Here is a 24723-nt window from a genome sequence, read left to right as displayed (position 1 = left end):
ACATCAGGAGGCGAGACATCTCATTCCGTGACGTGACCCCGGATCAGCGGAATAGAGAATGAATGGATGGGAAGAAAATCTTCCATCAAGTATGAAAGGGTACATGCAGTTGCTGAAAGCAGGACGCTTCGGCCGCACAGAACGAAGAGGCAGCCATCAAAATGGACTCTGGGTGCACGAACATCGTGTGCCTCACGTAAAAGTCACACTGCAGCGAAGGTGCTGGGTCTACCTTCGCAAAGGTGGGCTAAGTAAAATCAGAATATGGTGTATTATTGTTCATGCTCATTTCGTTCGCGCGGATTCCTTGCCATTTTGTTGCAAGTTAGTTTTTGCTTATTACCTTGCTATTTGAAAGTGATTTATGTTCTTTTATCCTGACTCTTCGTTGGCAACGACTTTATTTGTACTTTTTCGGTCTTGTGTTTTTCCATAAATTTCTTGTTCTACTTTATCCTCGTCAATATTTGTGGGATCCCCTTACCTGTTCATACCCGAACCTGACAGGAGCAGTACATTTCTCTGACTTTGGGTGCCGGACTACATATATACTACCCTAGTTTTAAGTTGTATCATCAATCACCACTAGATGACAGACAGTTGCACTTACACTGTCCTGCACTACAATGTGTAAAGGCCCCAATATTTCTGGGCGGATTTGGAATGATATGCAGGACAAACAGTACCTCAGAAAATGCAGTCTTGCGCTTATTGTTGGTTCCTACAGCAGTTTTGTGCCATGCTTGAATGGTAATTTTTATGCAGGGGAACCCTTTGCACTGGAAAAAAATGAGTATGTAGTTGTGTTGTTTTATTCAAACCATTTGTTGTTGAATTAGGACAGTGAATCTTTCATACATGCATTAAAAATCTATTATCAACAATTAAATGTTTTACGAGCATATCTTGTGTATATATTCACATATTTTTTCATATTTAAAAGAGCGTTTTTGTCATACATCTGGTTCGGAAGTGTGTCGTCCTTTGAGTTGCCATTTTGCCGTGTACTACCACTTCTCGACGGAAAATGACATCATAGGCCCTGTCGAAATACTATACTCACACTACACCCTACATTAGTGGTTATTAACCTTTTTAGACGTACCGAATATGCACATTCACCGAAACCTTCATGAGTGAAAAATAAATATATTTGTTTACAAATTCAAGATATAAAAAAGACGATAAACGCATTTATTAAAAACGGGAAAAAGTAAATACAATTTAATTCAAATTGTATTTCTCTTAAGAGATAAGTACACATTTTTTATTGTACATATACAATACAATTTAATTCAAATTGTATTTCTCTTAAGAGATAAGTACACATTTTTTATTGTACAACGTACTATCACGACAGTCAAATGTTGACTACTAAGCGAACTAATCGTTTTGTTTTCTGTTTACTGAGAATTGTATTCTGACTTGTTCAATAAAGATTAAAAAATATTATTTGTTTTCTGTTTACTGAGAATTGTATTCTGACTTGTTCAATCAAGATTAAAAAAAATATATATATATATACACTGAGCGAACTAAATTTCCCACAGAACTGATTGGACAGGCAATGTCATGTGATCATCTGCAGCCAGTGATGGCTAAACGGGCGTATCATAACTAATATGTTGAGTCACGTGTGTCATTACCCTCCATGGCAGAGGCTCCGTCGAATTCCTGAGACCGATTCATCGAACCCCGAGGGTACGATCGAACCCAGGTTAAGAACCACTGCCCTACAGTCTTCTGTGAAACAGTCGTTGATATAGCTGATGACCTTCTGCGCCTAATTGTAAAGGTTTTTTTCTTGACTTCCGCGTAAATTTTTACTCAGAAGTACAATGTATAGTGCAAGATTGGACTACTGTACATGTCCGGCAGATCATGACGTACTTCCAGTGGAAAATACGGAGACTTATGAAGTTCCGGCTTCCGTATGTTCCAAGCAGCGAGGACGCCATCTGGAGGAAAAGTAACTCCCATTATTGAACGTTGTGTTAGCGTCGGTGTTCGGAATAGGTATATGTACTATGTATGTATATATTTTTAGCTCGGGGCTGGTGTTTTTCAAGGTAGAAATGTCCTCCGGAGTTGTCACCTTTAAAGACGATGGAATAGCTCTTCAAGCCAACTCTGATGTATGTTTACCCCCGAGACTGTGCTAACAAAACAGATAAAATGCCCATCCATCCATGCATTTTCAATCAGCCTATCCTCTTGAGGGTTGCGGGCATGTTGGAGTCTATCCCGGTTGTCTTCAGACAGTAGGCGTGGCACACCTGAACTGGTTGCCAGCCAATCAGGGCACACATAGACAACCATTCACACTCACAATTACACTTAAGGACGCTTTAGAGTGTTCAGTCAGCTTATGATGCATGTTTTTGGAATGTGGGAGGAAACTGAAGAAACCTTCGTGGGCACGAACTGGAATCGAATCCTACACCTCTGCACTGTGAGGTGGACGTGCTCACCAGTCGACCACCGTGGCACCTATAACCTTATTGTTATTATTTTATTATTGGTTGTCTTCTCTTTTCATAAACTCCAATTTGTTGTATCTCCACCACAGAGCGTGGCAATAAAGATGTTGTATTCTATTTTGTGGTTGTTTTTGCCCATCCCACAACCCCACCAAAAGGGAAAAATACTTTGGTTGAGCGTGTCAAAATAAGCCGTGCAAGTCTATGTTCGCACCGACCTGCATGTATTGTGATGCAGCACGCCAACACTTGGATAACTGCAACAAACAGTAAGATTCTGTGTCATTTATGGTAATTTGACGTCATTTCAACACATTGCGTGTATATTTTAAAGAGTTTGACGCCATAGCTATGCGTTAGACGAGCGGCCGAAAGTTAGAACGCCTCCGTCTGGATTCAATATGCTGCAGTGGCACGTGCATATAGTAAATTGATTCAGTACTTGTACTTTTAGGTTTAGGCACTGCCGTTTTTTGTTTTTTGCTGCTGTTGTATTATTTTTTTTTTCCATACCAACATCTGTACTTCCACTTAAGTTGAGTATGCGTACTTTTCCCCACAACATTTTTATAACTTATTAATTGTTAGTTACCATATAACTATTTTTTTCTGACTACCTGTCATGTGTTGAGTGACTGCTTCCCCCATAATAAGAAGTTTTTGGATTGATTAAGTAGAAATGATAAATCGATGAAGTCATTGGTTGAGTTCCTCAGTTGTCGGTGGCTGACATTTCACTTCTACACCTCTTCTCCCCCCTCTCCTTCTCCCCCTAACCCTACCCAACATTCCACACGTGCGAGGAAGCAACAGCTAGCAGCAGCAAGCAGCCCCGACGTCTGTCAGCCACAATGCGTATTACCATGCAGAAGTTTCGAAACGCCGATTTTTCGCCCTGAGCAGACTCAAAAGCAAAGTTCGACGAAACGTGAGACGTCTCGGGAAACCACGGGGCATGGCCGGCATTGTCAACTAATTGTTATTTGGAGCTTCAAAGGTGCAAAAAGTCAGAGAGCTGTACTCGACGTCGAACAAGATGGCAGCAGAAGCAGCAACACCAATGCAGGGTTTGACGGTGGCGTGGCTTCTCGCTGCTCAAGCCTTTGACGCGATGGCTCATTTGGTTTACGGGTCTTATTGAAGGTAAGGCATCTTAGCAATAAAACTGCATTGTGTCAGTGATCTTCGTCTGTTGGGTATGTTGACTGGTGCACTGAAATGACTTCGTCCATTGCTGGATTGTTTGCTAACATAAGCTAGCCAACTTCGTTTGTTTGCGTTAGCAGTCTAGCTTTGACACGAACTGTTCACCGTCATTTAAGTGCAGCTAAGGATACACAGTTTAACGTTTATTTGTTCGGGTTAGTTTGAGCTGACAAATTTCACGTGAATGCGAAAATGATCGCGAACTAACTTGTGAATTAACTGTAAAGAAGAGGCTCGTATTATGCAACAGGAGCTACTGATGTAACGCATACAGTACAAAAGTATTCATTAGTTAAATCTGTTTTTCTTAAACCGTTGAAGTAACACTCGCATTCGATCTATCGATCACTTAATTATAACATGGGTTTCAACAGGTGTCCAGACTGTTGCTGCCCTTCCCCCAAACAGGCAAACACCAACACCAACACCAACACCACTCCTCCCTCCGTCCCTCCCATATGGTTACAGTGTCCTAGATAGATCATTAACAAACTGCGTGGACAGCTTGTATTCTTTGACACAAGTGTTCATCTCCACAAATACCCATGTGGCTCCGCATGTCAAACATGGATCTAGTCGCCAAGCTGTGAGATATCAGCGACCTCTTCAGCAGACGTTGGTTATGCATATGTTTTTGCTGTGGCGTTTGCATGTGTGAATGAGGGAGTAAGCAAAGTTCTGATGGACATGGCCACATGGCAAGGACGCACAAGGTGAAATAGTCGCTCCTGAGAAGCCACATGGTGAAGGCTTTTTTGCATTACTGCTTACTTAGTCTGTTGCATTGGGTTGCTATTTATAGTTTTCCAGACCTGCAGCTGTGGGTGTTGATTGTGGATCTAGTTAAAAATAAGCCGTTACCATCAGGGAAGCACTGTATTTTATTTTTAATTTGTGTGTAGCTTCCCGAGTGCACATTTATATGTAAAGGGAAACCTTCAAAGTTGAATGCAATCTATCACGTGAATCTGTTCAACTCATTTGTTTGGATTCCAAACATAATTTGACATTGAGATCAATGAATTTGTGACAACTAATACTAATTCAAATTGCGTGTGTCATAAACCCTTTATAGGCAATGTCTGTATTTTATGCAATGTGCTTACAGGTCAAAATGTGAGAAACACAGCTACTAGATAGCTGTTAGCGAACACTACAACAGTTTTTATGAGAAAAAAGATTTTAACACACAATAACAGTAAATTTGCTTTTGATGTTAGTCATATAACTCGTAAATCGAGATACCACTTTCAACTCCTCATTACGCTCTCATTAGCACAATATATTAAAGCTCATGAACTACATTTATCTATATTAGAAATACTCTTTTAAGTCAAGTCAAGTCAACTGTATTTATAGAGCACTTTCAAACAGCCATCAAAGTGTCCATGAGAGAGGAGAGGTTTAAAAGTAGTCAGTTAAGTTAAAATTAAAGAAGGCAATATACAGTACTCGATTCAAGCTGCATTATTATCAACTCGTAGCCTAAATTCTTATTAAATCAAACCCCGGGATGGTGAGAAATTACCCACAATGTTTAGTAATATTTTAACGTAGTTAAAGGTCAAACAGAAATTAATCATTCTAATATTGTGTTCTCTGAAACTAAGTCTGCTTACTCATGACTACTATTTACAGGTGCTTGCCCAAAAGAGTGGGCACATATTGCCACACTGATAATAGACATCTCCCTCAAAAAACAACATGGTATTAGTTTGAGGGGGTGTGTATTTATGCAACCAGGCTGTTGTATTCTTTTCCTCCTTAAAAGACAAGAATTGAGTTGCACAGGTATTCATTCACAAAGTAGGTAGAAAACGTTTTGAAATGATTTATCTTGTTCCCATTTCTTCTATCACAAAAATCTGGCTTTTGTACACTGGTGTGACTTTTTAGAGTCATCACAGCCAACATAATTTGTTTCTCTGCAAGAAAGTCAGTGTCTCTTTTTTGGTCAGGTGGTTTTTGAAGCACGCTCAATCTGCCTGTCTGAGCCTGTATGAGATGGTTCTGGTAGTTGGGAAATCCACAGGCTCCCCACAGGCATTTCTTTTCAAACAAAACACTGTTTGAGTGTGATGATTTTACATTATCAGGTGTCAGAGTGTGAAACCCAAGTACAGTCTTAAGTCCCCTTTTGTGTTGGTCAAAGCAGGACTTTTCCGTTATTTCACCTTGCCAGTCTGAATAAGTTGTGATTGAATGGGTCAAGACAATGTTTGCACTTTCAAATGCACACCTGACATATCAGAATGAATTAGAAGCCAGATGTGATATGACCATATTTTTATTTTTGTAAAGCAGTAAGATTGTATTCACGTACTACATGAAACGCTATGCTAGTCACTTTTTCACAAAAACCTTCATGGCTTGGGTTATTGCCTTCCATTCCAGTTTCAGGCCTGTGCAACACAACTGTGTCAGTAACAAAACACGGTTGCATTGATGTGGTACTTGTGCTGTGTTCCAATGTTGCTGCTGCTGCATTTGGATGACAAGTCATTTTAATTTTAGTACTGGATAGTTAATCCAAAACTAATGTAGAACAATTTTTTTAGTAATAGTGAATTCAAAACTAATGTAGAACAATTTTTGATCAAAACCTCCATGTGTAGAATGAAGAGCCAAATGAATGTTGTGTTGAAGCAGCTGAATTTTCTTTTTTCTTCTTTTGAATGGTCTTCAAGATGTTGCGATCTGAAGTCCAGTTTGATTTGATTTATAAGTCATACTCGGCCTTATGGTGTAGCGTTTCCTTGTATACTGCTTGCTTTGCGGTTTTACTCAGTGTGAAACTGACCCTTTGCATTACAACAGGCTTTCCTCATCTCCTATTACAGTATGCTAGTTCCCCTTTCTTGTAAGAGTGCCATGTTGTGCTCAGCCTTTTAGATACGGTGTATGTAATTGCAACAACCTTTGTTTAAAAAAAAAAAGGAATACTTTTTAGTTTTTCGTCTTTTTTATTAATCACCTGGAAAAACAATTTAAAAACATTGTGGTTATTGATTAAAGTAAAGGAAATAATTTTCACAATAATAAACAAAATTAGAAAATCATGGAATAATTACGATATTATCAAAATTACTCGTTTTTATTCTTTCAACACATACACAGTACTTAAAACAGTCGAGGGCTAAATCTGCTTGCTTTATTTGCAACCTCCTTGGTCCTTGCATTTCTGTTTGCATGTTAGCTCCTCCAGTTAGAAATGCCATCGAAGGAGCTCAACCAGTGAGCAAGGAAGGACCGAGGATTTGAGAAATTACATTTTCTCGACTTGATGTCGTCAATTAAAAATGAGGAGACATCATTGACGTGTTATCGCAAGTTGATCTTTTCTGTCCCTGAATTATTACCATCACAACACATGTACACTTCATGTTTCAAGTGGAACTGAAGTCAAACATGATCAACACTGTTACTCTGCACAAGCACGGAGTCAGTCCCGAGTGGGCATTTCTTGCCTCAGGGCCCCAAGATCTCCTGCACCCATCACTCACGACACGTTTGTAAAGATTTGAAAATGTTTATTTTACCATTGTGGTAAACTAATATAAATGAATTATACTGTTTTCATTTAATATGTTTATATTATTTGCAATGCAAAAACAGTTTGCAATCTCAAAAACTTTGCCGTCATTTTTATTTTCTTGATGTTGCTCAATGCATTTGAGATGATTTAATTTTAGGTTTAGTCTGGCCCAAATAAAACACTCTGCAGAATGCACAAAAATCCATCCATTTTCTGATCCGTTTATCCTCACAAGGGTCACACGGCCTGCTGGAGCCCATCTGAGTTGTCTTCGGGCAGTAGGCGGGGTAACATTAATGAAGAAATTACAAAAACAAAGGCTCAAGTGTCATATTTAATTGAAGTCCTGTTCTGCTTCCAATCCAGCCGGCAACTGTCTGTTTTTATCTGTCACTGTTGTGGATTTTAAAAGAGGTTCGTGCCCTTGATGTGAGCGTCGTGGCGCCGCCTTGATGCTTTCTTCTCAATGTGCATGTAAGAAAGTTGAGACCCTTGACAATATGGCTGCTTGAGAACAACCTCTTGGTTGTGGTCAAAGCATTGAGGAGCAAAGGGCTAGGAATGATGCAATTAAAAGCTGAGATCCAACTGAGATGTATCACTTCAACAAACTTTCTTGACACAAATTGCTACTTTGCTGAGATGTATCACTTCAACAAACTTTCTTGACACAAATTGCTACTTTGCTAAGAGAAAGGGTTTTGGTAAAATCTTGTGGCGATTTATGTCGTCATTGGAAGAACACACAAATGCAAATGGGGGAAAAATGGAAATAACCACATGGGAAAAAATGTTGGTACTCCTCTGCTAATGAAAAACCAATAAATCCAGACATCCATTTTCTAATTTACTGATCCTCACGAGGGTCACGGGTGTGCTGGAGCCCAGCTAACTTTGGGCAATAGGGGAACTGGTTGCCAGCCAATCGTAGGGCACACAGAGACGAACAACCATTTGCGCTCACACTCAAGCGCTCACACTCAACACCTAGGGACAATTTTACAATACAATACAATACATGCTGATTTATATAGCGCTTTCACAACAGCGGCAGCTGTAACAAAGCGCTTAACAAAACAGTTAACATAAAGTAAAATGAAAACCCACCCAGGCACGGGGAGAACATGCAAACTCCACACAAGAAGGCCGGAGCTAGAATCGAACATTGCACCTCTGCACTGTGAGGTTGACGCGTTAACCACTGGACCACCGGGCCGCCAGTGACACCAGTTTTACATGATCAAATATTAAAGATCCACAGGACTGTATGTAGCCTACCTCCCCCGGCTGGATGTGGCTTTTGGAGCAAAATTGATGGCAAATTGAAGGTGAATACAAGTGGAAACAAAGTACAGAACAGAACAGCCTCCAAAGAAATGAAAGGTGAACTTGAATGCCAAGGTACAAATCCAATTCCAATGAGGTTGGGACGTCTCAGTCAATTTTCCACCTGTCCCAACTTTTTGGGAATGTGTTGCACCAATAAAATTCTAAGTTAATGATTATTTGTTAAAACCAATAGGGTCAGTTTGAACAATAAATATATTGTATTTGTCGTGTATTCAGTTAAATATAGATTGGACATGTTTTGCAAGTCACTGTATTCTGTTTTTATTCACGTTTAACACAATGTCCCTACTTCACTGGAATTGGGTTTTGTACATCAGTGTCAGATTGCACCATCTCTTCCTGTTTGAGCCAAAGTGGACGTTATGAGAAATGACCAAGAAGGATGCCATTGTTGAAAATAAATCATATATAAATGATAAAGCAATCAAATTGCCAACCTGCATGTTGACAAGCCACAAATCATCTGGGACAATGTCCTATGGACACAACACAAAACTGGAACATTTTGGCAAGACACACTCAATCTTCACAGGCTCAAAAATGAAGCACACCAAGAAAGGAACCCTGTTCCTAACTGCGCAACTTGGAGCAGGCTCCGCTATGTTCCTTGCGGTGATTTGCTGCATCTGGCACAGGTTGTCTTGAATCTGTGCATGGTTCAGTCAAATTTCAAGATTATTAAGGTATTCTAGAGAAAAATGTGCTCCATAGCGCGGTCTTGTAATTGACCCAACACACAGCAAAAAAACATCCAAGAAGGACTAAGAGCAAATTCTTGGACTATTCTGAATTAGCCATCTACCTTCCTTGATCTAAATCCTTTTGGGCATCTGTGGAAGGAGCTGAAACATGCCGCCTGGAGAAAGCAACCTGCAAACCTGATGCAACTCTAGCAGTTTGCTAAAGAAAACGGGACCACAATATCTACTGAGAGGTGCACCAATATGATTGAAAGTTGAAAGAAATATGTTTGATTGCAGGAATTGCCTCAAAAGGGCATGCAACAATATTAAGTTTGGGGCACCATTATTCATTCAGACCTTTTTTCCCTTTTTTAAAAAATTATATTGAACCACGATTCAAAAGCATTGTCTCATTTTCATTGGTTAATTTTCACGCACGCACACACGCACGCACGCACGCACACACACACACACACACACAAACGCACAATTTCCATTAATCATATATTTATTACTGTTACTGTTATTTTTCTTTCATTGACAGAAGGGTACCAACAGTTTTGTCCACTTTGGATGTTGAACCTCAAATAGGGAGGGAGGGCTTCACTGTATTTGTAAATTCTAAATACCGGTAGTTTTATCCCTAACTGTAATATGCATGCATTTAAAACTGGATTTTGAATTGTAGTCTTCTGTATTTTAGAATTCTACATATGCAAGTGTTTCTGTTGGTTGTTGTAGATAGAGGTGCAGTGCCCATAATTGTCAACTTTACTCAAGACACTTTGAACTTGTTTTTCTCTTCTCACAACTACTCAAATGCTTCATTTTTGTGTGTTTGTGTGTTTTGTCTGTTGGTATTGTGAAAACGTCTCTGAGATTACTTTCTGTCACAGCGAGATTGTGGTACTTCAGCTTTTGGAGGTGACGATATCCAGTCATGTTTCTCTGTTTGGCGGAATTTATTATGACCCATTATTGCCAAGTGCAATACAGCAAATTTCTGCTTTTCATCTGCTTTAAGAATGCATGGCTAAACAATTAGAGGAGTTCAACCAGTGTATTTTTGATTGCAGCTTCTGCCATTAACCTAATTTTACTAAATGAGTGACCAGGACTGCTATTTCTTGTTAGCCCTGACGTCTCACAACAAGAATGCTCTGGGTCAGAACCAGACTTAATATGTATCCGATCCATGATTGGCAGGTTATCAGTCTTTGTTATCCCAAGGCTAATTTAATTAATGCAAGCTAAAGAAATAAGTAAAACTAAAATAGAAAAAAAAAAAATTTTCATTGACGAAAAAAAAAAATCAAAATTCCATATAAAATACTAAAACAAACAAACTACATTTTATGTTTACAGAACTAGTAATTATTGCAACAATGTTCTTCATTTTTGTCTTTAACAATTTGAAACATGAGCCTTTGGGGTTGATTTTAAATGTAGCTTTAAATGTATTTAATTCTGTATTAGCCAGAAGTGGGACTTTCGAACAGTTGTTGGGGATTTATAGTCGTGTGGCACATGAACATCGGGTTATTTTGTATTCGTGACATTGCAGCACCCTCTGGTGGTTAGTTTATCAGTACATTTTAATTTGAATTAGGTATGTTTTGGTCACCAACATTGAAGACCCACGCTAATCCTCAGATTCAGGGTAACGTAATACGTTTGAGTTCTTCCACAAATTGACTTGCTTCACAATGTGTGCATGCATTAGCAAGTAAGTGCCGCTATATGAAGCATCTTCGCGTTGTGCGCCGACATTGACCATGATACTGAGCCAGTAGGAGCACAGCCCACTGTCCAATCCTATTTCTTCGTCACTGCTGTTATTTACATAAACACAATACTGAATTGTGTCCCCCCCCCCCCCATTTTTAAAAACAATACCGTGACATACAGTATCGTTTGCTTTTCTAAAAAAATGCCTGCTTCCCTCCAATATTGTGATAATTATCGTGAGGTTCATATCGTGATATCGTATTGTGATGTTTGGATATTGTTACATCCTTGCTATATATTACCTGAAATTGATTGAAGAATGGATGGTTATTTTGTAAATATTTTTGTAGAAATTTTCCTACACAATATTTATTTTGCAGACAATAGACAAAAAAATATTAAAACAAGCAGAATAATAAAATAAGTAAGCATTTTTGAAAAAACTTACACTATTAATAATTGACAAAGCTGTCCTGAAAACGAATTAAAACTCACTAAATTGAAAACAAATATCAACATGAAATAAAAATGAGCTGTGATGAAAAGTCCCAAACTATAACACCAGGGCAGTGGTTCTTAACCTTATAGGAGGTACCGAACCTAACCAGTTCATATTCACATTCATCGAACCCTTCATTACTGAAAAATAAAAATTCAAGAAGTGTTCCTTCAGTTTTGCCGGTGCGAGACTAGAGTTGCTCAACTTGGCATGACAAATCATGCAGATAGGATGCTGAGTCCCATCACGTTCTGCGATGCATGTGAATCAATGAAGTACATATTCGTCCGACCACTTAATTTTTTTTTACTCAACATAGTTAGCAGGTATTAAAATATTCTAAAAATATCACGCAATGTACTATCACGACAGTCACACGTTGATTACTGAGTGAGCTAAATTTCCCGCAGCATTGATTGGACAAGCAATATAATGTGGTCATCTGCAGCCAAGCGGGCATGTCATAACTAATTGACATGGTGAGTCGGGTGTGTCTTAACCTTGACGGCAGAGGCTCAGTCGAACCCCTGAAACTGATTCACCGAACACAGAAGAACCACTGCACTAGGGTGTAGCTTTCCTCTTACCCTAAGACAGCATTTTTTAATTTTATTTATTGGTCACAGGCCTTCTTCGCTTTTTTATTTGTTTTAGTTTTATTTATTTATTTTTACGGAAGTGATTCTTTCCCAAAGTTGGCTGATGGACTTAATTGGACTGATTTTTGTTCTCTTCTCTCTTTTCAGGTATGGCCTCACAAGTCTTGATTCAGCCATCACACATGCACTCAGCTCAAAAAAGTGCCTTAGGAACCAATAACAGCAAACACACAGGGGAAGCCCACAGCAGTAATAACACCACCAGAGCCTTTCCCATACCACCCCCACCTAAAACTTACGTGATTGGAGTTAACTACGGAATTGCTTACCCCAACAACGTATTTCCATCAACAGTTGATGACTTTGAGAGACTGCACTTGGCAACAGCAATTGAAGAAATTGAGGAGAGGAGGCCTCGTCCGTTGGGATTGCGCACTGTGGAGAGGAGAGGAAAAGCCATCGCTGAGATCAAAGATCAGAGGTCTCATTGTCAGAACATAGGACCACCGGAAAGGAGACTATCAGAAGAGGAAAGGGGCACAAACAAAGAGGGTTGGGGACATGTAAACCTTGACTCAGGTGTGACGCAGCGATGCAAACAGAAGAGAGGTGAAGTTGTAGAACTACGGCAGGATTACAACTGTGTTGGAACCATGCAGATAGTGGAGGAGGTATCTGATCTACCTTCACTGCCTGCTTGTAGTACAATGTTGCAAGCAGGGAATCATGATGTCCCTAAAGTAGGCAAGGTTGGGGAATCAGCTGGCATTGGTAATGAATCGAATGGGACAAAAATCTGGTCTAACGTCACTACTGAGGCGATGCCTACCACAAACAGATCAGGAACAGGTGATGGTGACTATCAATTAGTTCAGCATGAGGTTCTTTGCTCATCGAAACACAGCTATGAGGTGTTGGAGTTCCTTGGACGTGGCACCTTTGGTCAGGTGGTGAAGTGCTGGAAGAGGGGAACAAATGAAGTGGTGGCTGTCAAAATACTGAAAAACCACCCATCGTATGCACGTCAGGGACAAATTGAGGTGAGAATTCATCGTATATTGCATTGTTATTTGGTTTATTATTTTAAGAGACGTGCATGTCATATGTGTTTTTAAATCTCTTCATATGCCATTGTGTTAACAGGTGGAGATCCTTGCTCGGTTGAGCAGTGAGAACGCAGATGAACACAACGTGGTGCGCGCTCTGGAGTGCTTTCAGCACCGGAGTCATACCTGTCTGGTGTTTGAGATGCTGGAACAAAACCTCTATGACTTCCTGAAGCAGAACAAGTTCAGCCCACTGCCGCTCAAAATAATCAGGCCAATACTTCTGCAGGTAATGCTGACACTGAGAACTTTTCCGCACAAGGCTAGTTTAAAAGAATCCTCAATATTAATCACAGCCTGTAATTCAAACTAAAATTTGGTATGTTGTTTTCTTAGGTAGCAACAGCGTTAAAGAAACTGAAATCCTTGGGTTTGATTCATGCTGACCTGAAGCCTGAGAACATCATGCTGATAGACCCGTCCAGGCAGCCATACAGAGTTAAGGTTATTGACTTTGGCTCCGCCAGCCATGTCTCAAAGGCGGTCTGCTCGACCTACCTGCAGTCCAGATACTACAGGTGAGGCTCTGCACTTTTAGTCAAAGCTGTACATTTAACATCAGGTGTTAATGACATGGAGGGTATGGCATGGCGTTGAAAAATAGAGTGATAGCCTTCCTTAATGTCTGGAACAGATCTCCCATCTGACCAGCACCAAAGCAACTCCAGACCATCACAGTACTGCCACTTTGCTTGACAGATGGTGTCTTACAAATCTCCTATGTGATTCTAACACCTCAACCTTTGATTCGTCCATCCATAACACCTCTTCCTCGATCCAATGTCTATTTTTTTTTGCCCAAATTAATCTTTGTCTTTTCTTGGTCAGTCTCAGATATTACTTTTTCTTTGCCCTCAAGGCCAGCATCCCGGAGTCGTCTCTTCAATTTAGATGTTGACACTTCAGTTTTGTGGGTACCATTTAATGAAGCTGTCAATTAAGGACCTGTGAGACATGTATTTCTCAAACTAGAGAATCTAATGAACTTCTTGCTGAGTGGTGCAGCCCGCGGGGCCTCCCACTTCTCTTTCTACTCTGGTTAGAGCCATTTTTGTGCTGTTCGCTTAACTCATTCACTCCCAAAGACATATTTATACGTCTTTTCACACTCAACACGTTCAACGCCTGATACTTATTTTTTTTTTTTTACATTTTTTCAAGACTTAGGGTAAAAAAAAAGGGGGGGGGCTGTCTAGAATTAGCTGGTACTGAATGAGTTTTAAGGGAGTAGTCGACAACCGTGACAGGAAATCTTTAGTTTCTGGACAACATCTCGCATAGCTTTCATTTCTAAGAACAACAATAGGCTGTTGAGTCTCACATGAAAGTTCTTGTTTTCTGGCCATTTTGAGTTTTTAATCGACCCCACAAGTGATGCTCCAGATGGTCAAACTGCTCAAAGGAAGGTAGTTTTATAGCTTTTCTAAGGCTCTAAACTCGTTTTGGTCATGTTAACATGATTACACAAGGGTTTTCTCATAGCCATTAGCCTTGTGACGCAATTAGCAAACACCTTGTACCTTGAGAACACTGGCGTGGTAGTTGCTGGAAATATGCCTCGATACACTTGCTGTGTGTGTGTGTTCATAAAAGACTGTTAATAAAAGAGAAAACAACTGATACAGCTTTGCAACTTTACATACATACCTGGAAGCTTAAACTCTACAGTCTCTCTCTCTCTCTCTCGCTCTCTCTCCCTCCCCTTGCTGCTTGTTGATGGCTAATGTTTCTTTCCTTGCAAAGTTATTTGCCATGTGCCTTGAGAGAAATGTGTATATCACGTTATCCAAAGCACAGTGTCTGTGCTCCAACCACCATACAACAGGCATGCCATTCGATTCACTTTCGCTCTCTGCAACAAGTTGAAGCAAGTACGGCTCATGGATTTGGAGCATGTAAACAATTGCTTCCATTTGTGTTCTGTATAGTAGTACTTGCTCACCGAGAGAAAAACATTCTTGCTATCTTCAATCCCACACACTTCAGCCCAATATGTAGACTTGAAGTAACATGTTTCACCAAAATTTAAAATACAAAGTGTACTGTAAAAATCAGTGAAAGCCAGATTGTCACGTTGATGCCCTGAGACAGGTAGGCATGGAGCTTTTGTTGTTGCGTAACATAGAGCTTTATGTGCCGCTTGTACTTGTTGAGTTTGTCTGGCTCTTTGTTTGCATTTGATATTGAGCAATGGCACCATTGCTCAAGGAAAAGGGGACAATTTTGGAGTGTGGGGAGTTAGTGATGGGGAGGTCATTTAGGACGCCCGTCTGCCGAAGAATGTGGTATGTGACAAACCATATTTGGATCCAAGAAAAACATTTAGACATTCCTGTGTGTGCCTGGGTCTGCTCATGTAATGTACCACTGTGTACCAGCTCCAAAGGCTGAATATTTCACGTAGGCTACACAATGAAAAAAAAAACCAAATTTTGACTGCATCACATTCACAGAGCTGTCAACCTATCGAAATTCACCTCCTGGACCATTTTTTTTTAAATTTCCCAATTTTTAAATTCTGTCAAGAACATTATTGCGGGACTGCCATGGGAGTGTTTTTATCTATCGAGCTATCTATCTTAATGCTTCAAAGAATAAATCAAATCACCGATTTTTTTTTACTTAGTAAGGACAATGCACATTGCACACGCATACACGTGTGCACACATTTTTAAAATAAATGCAAGGACCCAAACATGTCAGTGCTTAAGTTCATTTTCATGCGAATACATTTTCATGGACCAAATTAAATAAGACCAAATGATTAAAAATATCACTCACTGTGGCTGCACTTCAACAAGCCTTGGCCGTTTGTATTCCAATAAGTATTATGACAGTTGTGCAGTGTCAGAGGGTTTATTCATGATTAATCCATCAATTTTCTGAACTCCTTACCCTGTTTAGTCTGTGCATTATTGGAGATCACAATCTGGCGATGAAACTTCACTTGGTGTTGTGGTTAGCTTCAAATACAGTTGCACTAAAGGGTTGGAAATTTGTGGGTCTAGCTAGGGTTCCGTGATTAATCAAATGCAACAGTCCCAAACATAACGATTTTCCATTAGGTCAAACAAAGATGCTAGCTTGATATAACTGACTTTTTATTTATTTATATTTTTTAATGTGCTCCTCAATTCACAGCCACGTTGGTAGTGCAAAGCAGTGCATATCAGTTGAGGATAGACTTGGAACTTAAAAAACACTCAAACAAACAAAGCTATTAAAAAAAAAGTCATCTGTACTCATAGGAGCATGTTTTTATGGTGCCTAGCTTGGGCATGTTTGCTCATTCTCCGACTCAGATTTCTGACACACCCACCATGCGCAACCTGCAAAATAGTGTGCTACAACCTGAAATGTTCTGAGCAAACTTTTACCAGTGCTTTTATCTTTAATGCTCGCAGTATTACACTCACTGTAACTACCAGAAGAATGTATGCTCTCAGTTGAGCTCGAGACTGGATGCCAGAAAGATCCAGTCTTATTTTGTCTGATGCAAACTCGGTCTAACCCTTCCATAATGCCTCCCATTCTTATACTGCCACAACACAGGAGAGCGGCTGTGTGAAAGACACGCACACGCACACACACACACACACACACACACACACACACACTATATATATCTCCTCATCTCACCCCTCGGGTGGTGTCCGTCCCTCATTCAGCTCGGGTCCTCTACCAGAGGCCAGGAAGCTTGAGGGTTCTGCGCAGTATCCTTGCTGTTCCCAGCACTACACATTTCTGGACTGAGATGTCCGATGTTGTTTCCGGGATCTGTTGCAACCACTCATCTAGTTTGGGGGTCACTGCCCTGAGTGCTCCGACCACCACAGGCACGACTGTCACCTTTACCTTCCAGGCTCTCTCCAGCTCCTCTCTGAGCCCTTGGTATTTCTCGAGTTTCTCGTGTTCCTTCTTTCTGATGTTTCCATCACTTGGGACCGCTACATCCACTACAACGGCTTTCCTCTGCCCTTTATCTATGATCACGATATCTGGTTGGTTCGCCATTACCATCTTGTCAGTCTAGATCTGGAAGACCCACAGGATCTTCGCTCTGTCATTCTCCACCACCTTCGGAGGTGTTTCCCATTTTGACCTTGGGGTTTCCAGTCCATACTCCGCACAGATGTTTCGGTAGACTATGCCAGCCACCTGGTTATGGCGTTCCATGTAGGCTTTCCCTGCCAGCATCTTCCACCCTGCAGTTATGTGTTGGATCGTCTCAGGTGCCTCTTTGCACAACCTACACCTTGGGTCTTGTCTGGTATGGTATATCTGGGCCTCGATAGCTCTGGTGCTCAGGGCCTGCTCCTGAGCATCCAGGATGAGTGCCTCTGTGCTGTTCCTCAGGCCAGCCATCTCTAGCCACTGATAGGACTTCTTGAGATCAGCCACTTCAGTTATGGTCCGGTGGTACATCCCGTGTAGGGGCTTGTCCTCCCACGATGGTCCCTCTTCCAGCGCCTCATCCTCTGTTCCCCATTGTCTGAGACATTCTCTGAGTACGTCATCCGTTGGAGCCTTCTCTTTGATGTATTCATGGAGCTTGGATGTTTCATCCTGGACAGTGGCTCTTACACTCACTAGTCCCTGGCCTCCTTCCTTTTGGCTTGCGTACAGTCTCAGGGTGCTGGATTTGGGATGGAATCCTCCATGCATGGTTAGGAGCTTTCGGGTCTTAACGTCCGTGGTCTGAATCTCTTTCTTTGGCAACCTTATTATTCCTGCAGGGTATCTGATCACTGGCAGGGCATAGCTGTTTATTGCCCGGGTCTTATTCTTGCCATTGAGCTGGCTTCTTAGGACTTGCCTCACTCGCTGGAGGTATTTGGCCGTAGCCGCTTTCCTTGTTGCCAGTTCGAGGTTGCCATTGGCTTGTGGTACACCGAGGTACTTGTAGCTGTCCTCAATGTCTGCTCTTGTTCCTTCAGGGAGTGAGACCCCTTTAGTGCGGACTACCTTGCCTCTCTTAGTCACCATCCGAATACATTTCTCAAGCCCGAATGACATCCCAATGTCGCTGCTGTCGATCCTGGTTGTGTGGATAAGGAAGTCTATGTCCCTTTCGCTCTTAGCATACAGCTTTATGTCATCCATGTAGAGGAGGTGACTGATCGTAGCTCCATTCTGAGGCGGTATCCATAGCCTGTCTTGGTGATTACTTGGCTTCGGGTGTTCAGTCCTATGCAGAACAGCAGTGGGGAGAGTGCATCACCTTGGTATATGCCACATTTGATGGACACTTGGGTAAGTGGCTTGCCATTGGCTTCAAGTGTGGTTTTCCACATCTCATCAAGTTCGCAATGAAGGCTCTTAGGGTCCTGTTCACCTGATACAACTCCAAGCATTCAGTTATCCATGTATGTGGCATCGAGTCACACATTATATATATATATATATATATGTTTCCTCCCACATTCCAAAAACATGCATGGCAGGCTGATTGAACGCTCTAAATTGTCCCTAGGTGTGAATGTGAGCGTGGATGGTTGTTCGTCTCTGTGTGCCCTGCGATTGGCTGGCAACCGATTCAGGGTGTCCCCGCCTACTGCCCGAAGACGGCTGGGATAGGCTCCAGCACCCCCCGCGACCCTAGTGAGGATCAAGCGGTTCGGAAAATGGATGGATGGATGGATATATATATGTACAGTATATATATGTATATATGTATATGTATATATATGTACTGTATATATGTATAAGATAAGATAAGAAAACCTTTATTAGTCTCGCAATGGAGAAATTCCCGATTCACAGCAGCAAAGTTATGAAAGGAAGAAGTAGAACAACAAAATATAGGAGCTGCTGGAAAGGCAGCCACTCACGCGGCGCCATTTTGAAGTCAAAATAACAAAAATAACACAACACAACACATAGGACACAGACAGTCGTGCAATCTTCACCACTTTTCTGCATACATTTTGTTCTCTGAAGCAGTTATAGATGAAAGAGGAGAGGATCAAAGTGTCCTTTCACCAGTGGATCAGAGACGTCATGCTGAAAATGTGCACACTTCTGCTACAAGCTAAGTTTTGAAAGCAAACACGAAGCTGTAGCGTCCATTGACGAAAAAGAGATTGGCTCACATCTCCTGTCCCATGCAAATCCACTTCAATTCCAAGCCGCGACTCCCAGTTCCACATCGGCGCTCCGCGCTAATGCTCCTTTCTTCTCATCGTCGGCTCCTCAAGCCTTACATCCATCCAGCCGCAGACCGTTCAACAGCACCGATCTCTCCGCTGAACAAAGTGGGGCTGTGAAAAATGCTGTCCATAACAGGCGCAAGACACAAGCGCCCCGGGACTGTCCAGCAACGACAGTCAAATGGCGCCGACATTCCTCCCAGGCAAAAGCAGTGCTGGTATACCCATGCTGCCGAGAAGGCGCAACCACCAAGCACAGTTTCCTCCTTGATGAATGTTGTGGCCAAAAAAATGCTGAAAAAAGTCCACATCAGGTCCACGCGACGTAACAACAAACACAAAGTGACAAAACAAACCAAAAAACAAAAAAAGCAAGGCTCATGAGAGCACTTGCCGACGGCTGCCTACTCGGGTGCCATCTTGACTTCAATGTCATGTTTTTGCCATGGTATCGTTTCCCTTTTTTGTCTTCTTATAAAGATGTACAAAATAAGTGACCTTTTAGTTTTGTGAGCTGCTGCTCATTGGAAAGAGTTTTTACAGCAAAATATTTTTCAAATATATCATCAGTCACAGTAAATCTTTATCATGGAATGCCAAATTGCAACGATTACACATCAGCAAATAGGGTCATGCTTGTACACTTTTTTGTGAAATGTCTCAAATTAAGATTGTTGTTGCCATTGTAGCACGCCTGAATGTGACGGTACGATCCTTTGGAGATTAGTGATGTAAAACCAGCTCACATATTGTAAATGGAGCACCGAGCTATGTAAATAATTCAGCTCAGCAGATCGGGTGGAAGGGAAGAATATCGTAGAATGCTCAGCAAGCTCCTCAGTGATCTCCTCCGAGTCCTACTGTCAGTCCTTATTCCAATGTTTCAGCATGCACGATTTTGATTTTGTCATGTGAAGAAGCCACTTGTGTTTCCCCTTGTATATTGCAAAAGGATTTGAGAATGAAAGTTGGTGTTCTTTCCCTTTTATATTTCTTTGAAAATCTCCTCATTCAAAATGATTACAACAGTCTCATCATCCACGCTTTTGAAATCAATAATGGGATTGTGCAGCCAGTATGTGTTCAGGTTGCATGCAGAAAGTTCAGTGCTTGCTCTGGGATGGGATTTCACTGACGTACGAGGTGATCAACTTTCTCACAGCCACAGTTGCAGAGACACCAAACTGAAGATCATTTTCATGTTCTAGTTTAGCTTCTTTGGGTATTCCGTTACTTGATGTGGTTAACAGACTCACACATTGTGCTAGCGAGTCTCCATGTGCACTTCTGGCAGAGTTTTTATTTGGCAAGGGCAAGTTAGTTTTACTCATTAAACTTGGATTACCCATGTGCCCCAATCGTCTTATTTTGTAGCTTTTGGGACAAGACAATGGACCAACACACATTAAATAAATATCATTGAACTTCATTTGGGAGCTGTGTACATGTTGTCCTAATAGTTGCTCTCTTGTTATGTGACTAGTTAGTTCTGGAACCATGCTTGCACGTGTTCATGCTGTGACGCTATGTTTGTGCTTTATGATGAGCTTTTATGGCATGGGAACACTGAGGCCTCTTGGCTTTTATTACACTGTTGGGTAACTGGGGGAAAGGATGCACATACAGGCACCTCCTTTGGTTGTTTGCTTGTTTCCTTTCTCAGGTTTTTTTTTTTTTATATGGGCAGGTACACTCATTGTGGTTATGTCGATGGAGAAGTTGGAATTGGAACCCATTCTTTGTGAAAACGGATCTAAAACAGTTTAGAGGGTTCATGTTGGTTACAGCTTTCAAATACCCGCGTAGTGCCACGTTGACTCAGTGCTTGACACAAGAAAAAACATTTGTAATTGTCTCTAACATGCCACAAAGGGGCGGCAAAGCAATTAAAACAAAGTGGATAGTTAAACATCAATACCATACATCATTTGACATGAACAACTATGCTCATGAGTTGAAGTGTTCCACACAAACCACCCTTACATGATACAGTCAATATTAGCCTAAACAACATGCTGAACAAACTAACATGACTTCACGCATGACAGTAGGCGTATGAGGATGGATGGATTTCACCTTACAACAACAGCACAACAATAATAAAAGATGAGACCAAAGTTCTACATTTCCTTCTTAGGCCTGCGCAAAAACAGCGACTGAATTTTTTAGGTAAATGTGCTCTGGGTGAGTTTTTCAGTGAATACTCAGGGATGGGTTGCATCCCAGAAATCTGCAAACATGTCTATGATTTCTTAACAAGCACATTTAAATCGTGCAAAGTAAGTTCGCAAAACTCAGATGCCATCTCTGTATGTGGGGTAATTGGTTATCGAGCGGGGTATAGGACTATAACAAAAAGAAAAACTGATGTTTGAGAAATAATTTTCAACGAGATTCTTCCTCATTATCAGAACACAAAACAATGCATTTTGCACATTGTTTTGTATTGAGTGAACAAAAACGGCGTCATTGTTGCATACATAATCTAGTTTCTTCCTGTTATGGAGTTGACAGGAAATGGCTGTTATTCCCTCTTCCAGGGCAAATAGGCCAGAAAAAAGATTGTGCTGTAAAAGGGACATACATTCAAATAGACACCTACATCTTGACACACACATGATGGTAAACAGTGGCCCCATTTATGATCATACTCCTGTTATTATAGTCTTTGGTCCAGTTGTTGCTTGGTAACTGTCATTTCCTCCTGTGATCGTCACAGCAGTGGCTGTTATTTGTAGCACTATTACTCAAGAGTGTGCACCCAGGTCGAGCAAACAGTTGTTTACCTACAACTGGCTCATACTACAGTTAGAGGTGTACTCGTGTTTACTAGTCTTGCTTGAATTGAGAAATTGAGCCACGCTATCTTCTTGTGCAGGGGCACTTCGTCTGTGCAGCCTGTCAAATTTATCGGATAGAGTCGAAAACCTCGTTTTAACGTACCCTGTTTACATTTTGAGCCGGATTACGGTCACATTTCAAAGACCCGATGTCACGTAATTCCGTTTCCATTTGCCGATTTTGCTGACAACAATTACCTTTTTATAGCGTAAACTTTATTATAACGACCAGATTTTTGCCACAAAGTTGTGAAAAGGCCTTCGTTATGACGAACCACAGGAAGGCTTTGATACTTCACGGACGCAGGAGTTGTCGACTTGGTGTTGGATGCTGCTGTGCTGTGTCATTAGGGCTGACTACAGGGCACTGAACACTTCATTAAACATGGAAAACACATTCAAATGACCCTTGGGTTGCTACTTTGGGAGGGCTTGAGAGAGAACCTGGGTCAACAGCTACATTATCCTATTTTACGAGAAGCTTTGATACTGTTAATGGGTGAATCTCAGTGTCTTGAGCAACAACTTTCTGAAATTCAACTAGCTGATTGCACATCTTTGAAACATGCAAGTGACAAGGGCTGGGAATTTTGAATTATTTCCATCACAATGCCATGTCTTACATCTATCCATCCAGTTTTTGAAACGCATACTTGCATAAGCTGTTTTTAAAACAAAGTGAAAGGGACCTATAAATTCATGTAATGATGATTTCATAAACATTTACCAATTAATACTTCAATAAGAAATGTGCCAATAAATGCTTATTGGCAAGCAGCCAACAATGCTTTTTCAATTTTATCTTAAAATAACCATATCTTAAAATATTGCTACTAGGGGTGTAACAATAAACAATTTGGTTAATATATATCTATATCTCTATATATATAAAAAAATTCCTCGTCTCACCCCCCCTCGGGTGGTGTCCGTCCCTCATTCAGCTCGGGTCCTCTACCAGAGGCCAGGAAGCTTGAGGGTTCTGCGCAGTATCCTTGCTGTTCCCAGCACTGCACATTTCTGGACTGAGATGTCCGATGTTGTAATTGGACTCATAGCTCCGGTGCTTTTTAGCCAACTCACCCTATATCTATCTATCTATATATAATATATATATGTTTGTTTTTTTTAAACCCAACCAAATCAAATCGTTTTAAAATGGACCGTCCTTGAATCGTATCACACCCCTTGTGTTGGGATGCACAGCCTTGCTCACCAGTCATTAGAATCTTGTACAAGCCCTTTCGGCCTCCTTGCCTCCTTGCACTGTTTTTAATTTCTGCTAAAGAAACAAATCAAATCATTTTGATGTTGCTTTGCTGATTATTTGCTGTTTCTTTGAATTGAACGAATTTGAAAAGTTTGGCCTTTGGAAGGTTTATCCATGCCGTTACATAGTTATAGGCATGACAAAAACTACAGCGGCACCATACCGATCGAAGCGAATTGTTCCACTTGAAAATGTAACTGTGTCATATCCCATGTGTTGAGCTATGTATTGAATTGTCTTTCATTTGGGAGATACCCAGTTACACACCCCTTTGGTAAAGGTTTTCTCAGATCATTTGCACCATATTGACTCCCTGTCAGCCTCAGCATTTGCACTTTTTCTCCCCATTCACTAGCATTATTGAAATATCAAAAAATGATTGTAAATCATTTACATCTGCACCGTGAGACACCTCTGAATCTATCTTTCCCTGCATGAGAAGTTGCTCTAGCTAGTTCGCCTAAAAGTCGACCATTAATCAACAAGTGTTGCCAAGCAAACATCTTTGACAGGTCCTGTAACATGATCTCTTGTGAGTCCCTCTCCTAGATTTGTTGTGAGCAGCTATAAGAGCTAACCAGGTAATGACCTAATTTCTTTTTCAGAGCTCCAGAGATTATTTTGGGCCTGCCATTTTCTGAAGCAATTGATATGTGGTCATTGGGATGCGTTATAGCAGAGCTCTTCCTGGGCTGGCCCCTCTACCCCGGTGCCTTGGAATATGATCAGGTAATATTCTTCTCGAACACATTCACAATATTTATTTTCTGCAATTATGTCAAGGTTAAAAAAAAATAAAAAAATAAATGGACAAGGGCTGGGCGATATGGCTGATTTACCTGGTAGTGATGCTCAGGGTAGTAGTTGGCTAAAAAGCACCGGAGCTAGCTCTTCACAGACAGGGAACTTCTGCAACATCTCCCCATCTAGAGGTGCTTAATCGGGTTTGTATGCACGATGTAATCCTATTGCAAGAGTTGCACTGAGGCGATTGGTCATCTATTTGAACAAAGTTAAGCCCCATTTTGGTTGGCACGCCGCACGCATTTCATGCGTGCATGCACTCACTTCTTCGTTAGTTCAAGTGGCTTCTTGTGGTGGGCACTCGGTAGACAAGCACCCGGTGAGTCGGCTGTGCTCGAAAACGATCTTTTACGTGTGTAATTGTGACATAATCTAACGTCATACTCAGCATAAAGAATGCCAGCGACGGGGTTTTCTTTATTTAAATTGTTTTCTATGAAACAATCCGGCTTCAAGCAGTGAAGCTGAGACTTCCCT

At 41.0% G+C, this 24723-nt stretch overlaps 1 protein-coding gene and 1 long non-coding RNA gene across 2 annotated transcripts in view; both read left to right on the top strand.

Moving 5' to 3' along the window:
• Positions 1 to 1610: 1610 nt before the first annotated feature.
• Positions 1611 to 2597, top strand: LOC147205757 (uncharacterized). Its single transcript, XR_015100729.1, has 2 exons — positions 1611 to 1789; positions 1879 to 2597. It is a non-coding gene; the product is annotated as an uncharacterized LOC147205757 (long non-coding RNA).
• Positions 2598 to 3288: 691 nt separating this feature from the next.
• The window catches only part of LOC147205756 (homeodomain-interacting protein kinase 3-like), a 41106-nt gene continuing 19671 nt past the window's right edge, over positions 3289 to 24723 (top strand). Inside the window, exons 1-5 of the mRNA XM_086108797.1 lie at positions 3289 to 3623; positions 12228 to 13120; positions 13224 to 13415; positions 13523 to 13704; positions 24048 to 24171. Coding sequence (XP_085964923.1) covers positions 12230 to 13120; positions 13224 to 13415; positions 13523 to 13704; positions 24048 to 24171 — 1389 coding nt within the window. The 5' untranslated portion in view covers positions 3289 to 3623; positions 12228 to 12229. The remainder of the gene's footprint in view (positions 3624 to 12227; positions 13121 to 13223; positions 13416 to 13522; positions 13705 to 24047; positions 24172 to 24723) is intronic.

This window comes from Hippocampus guttulatus, chromosome 4 (assembly GCF_054856545.1).
Source record: "Hippocampus guttulatus isolate MCC_2025c chromosome 4, RoL_Hgut_1.0, whole genome shotgun sequence".
Taxonomy (NCBI): Eukaryota; Metazoa; Chordata; class Actinopteri; order Syngnathiformes; family Syngnathidae; genus Hippocampus; species Hippocampus guttulatus.
This window is presented reverse-complemented; position numbering and strand designations above follow the sequence as displayed.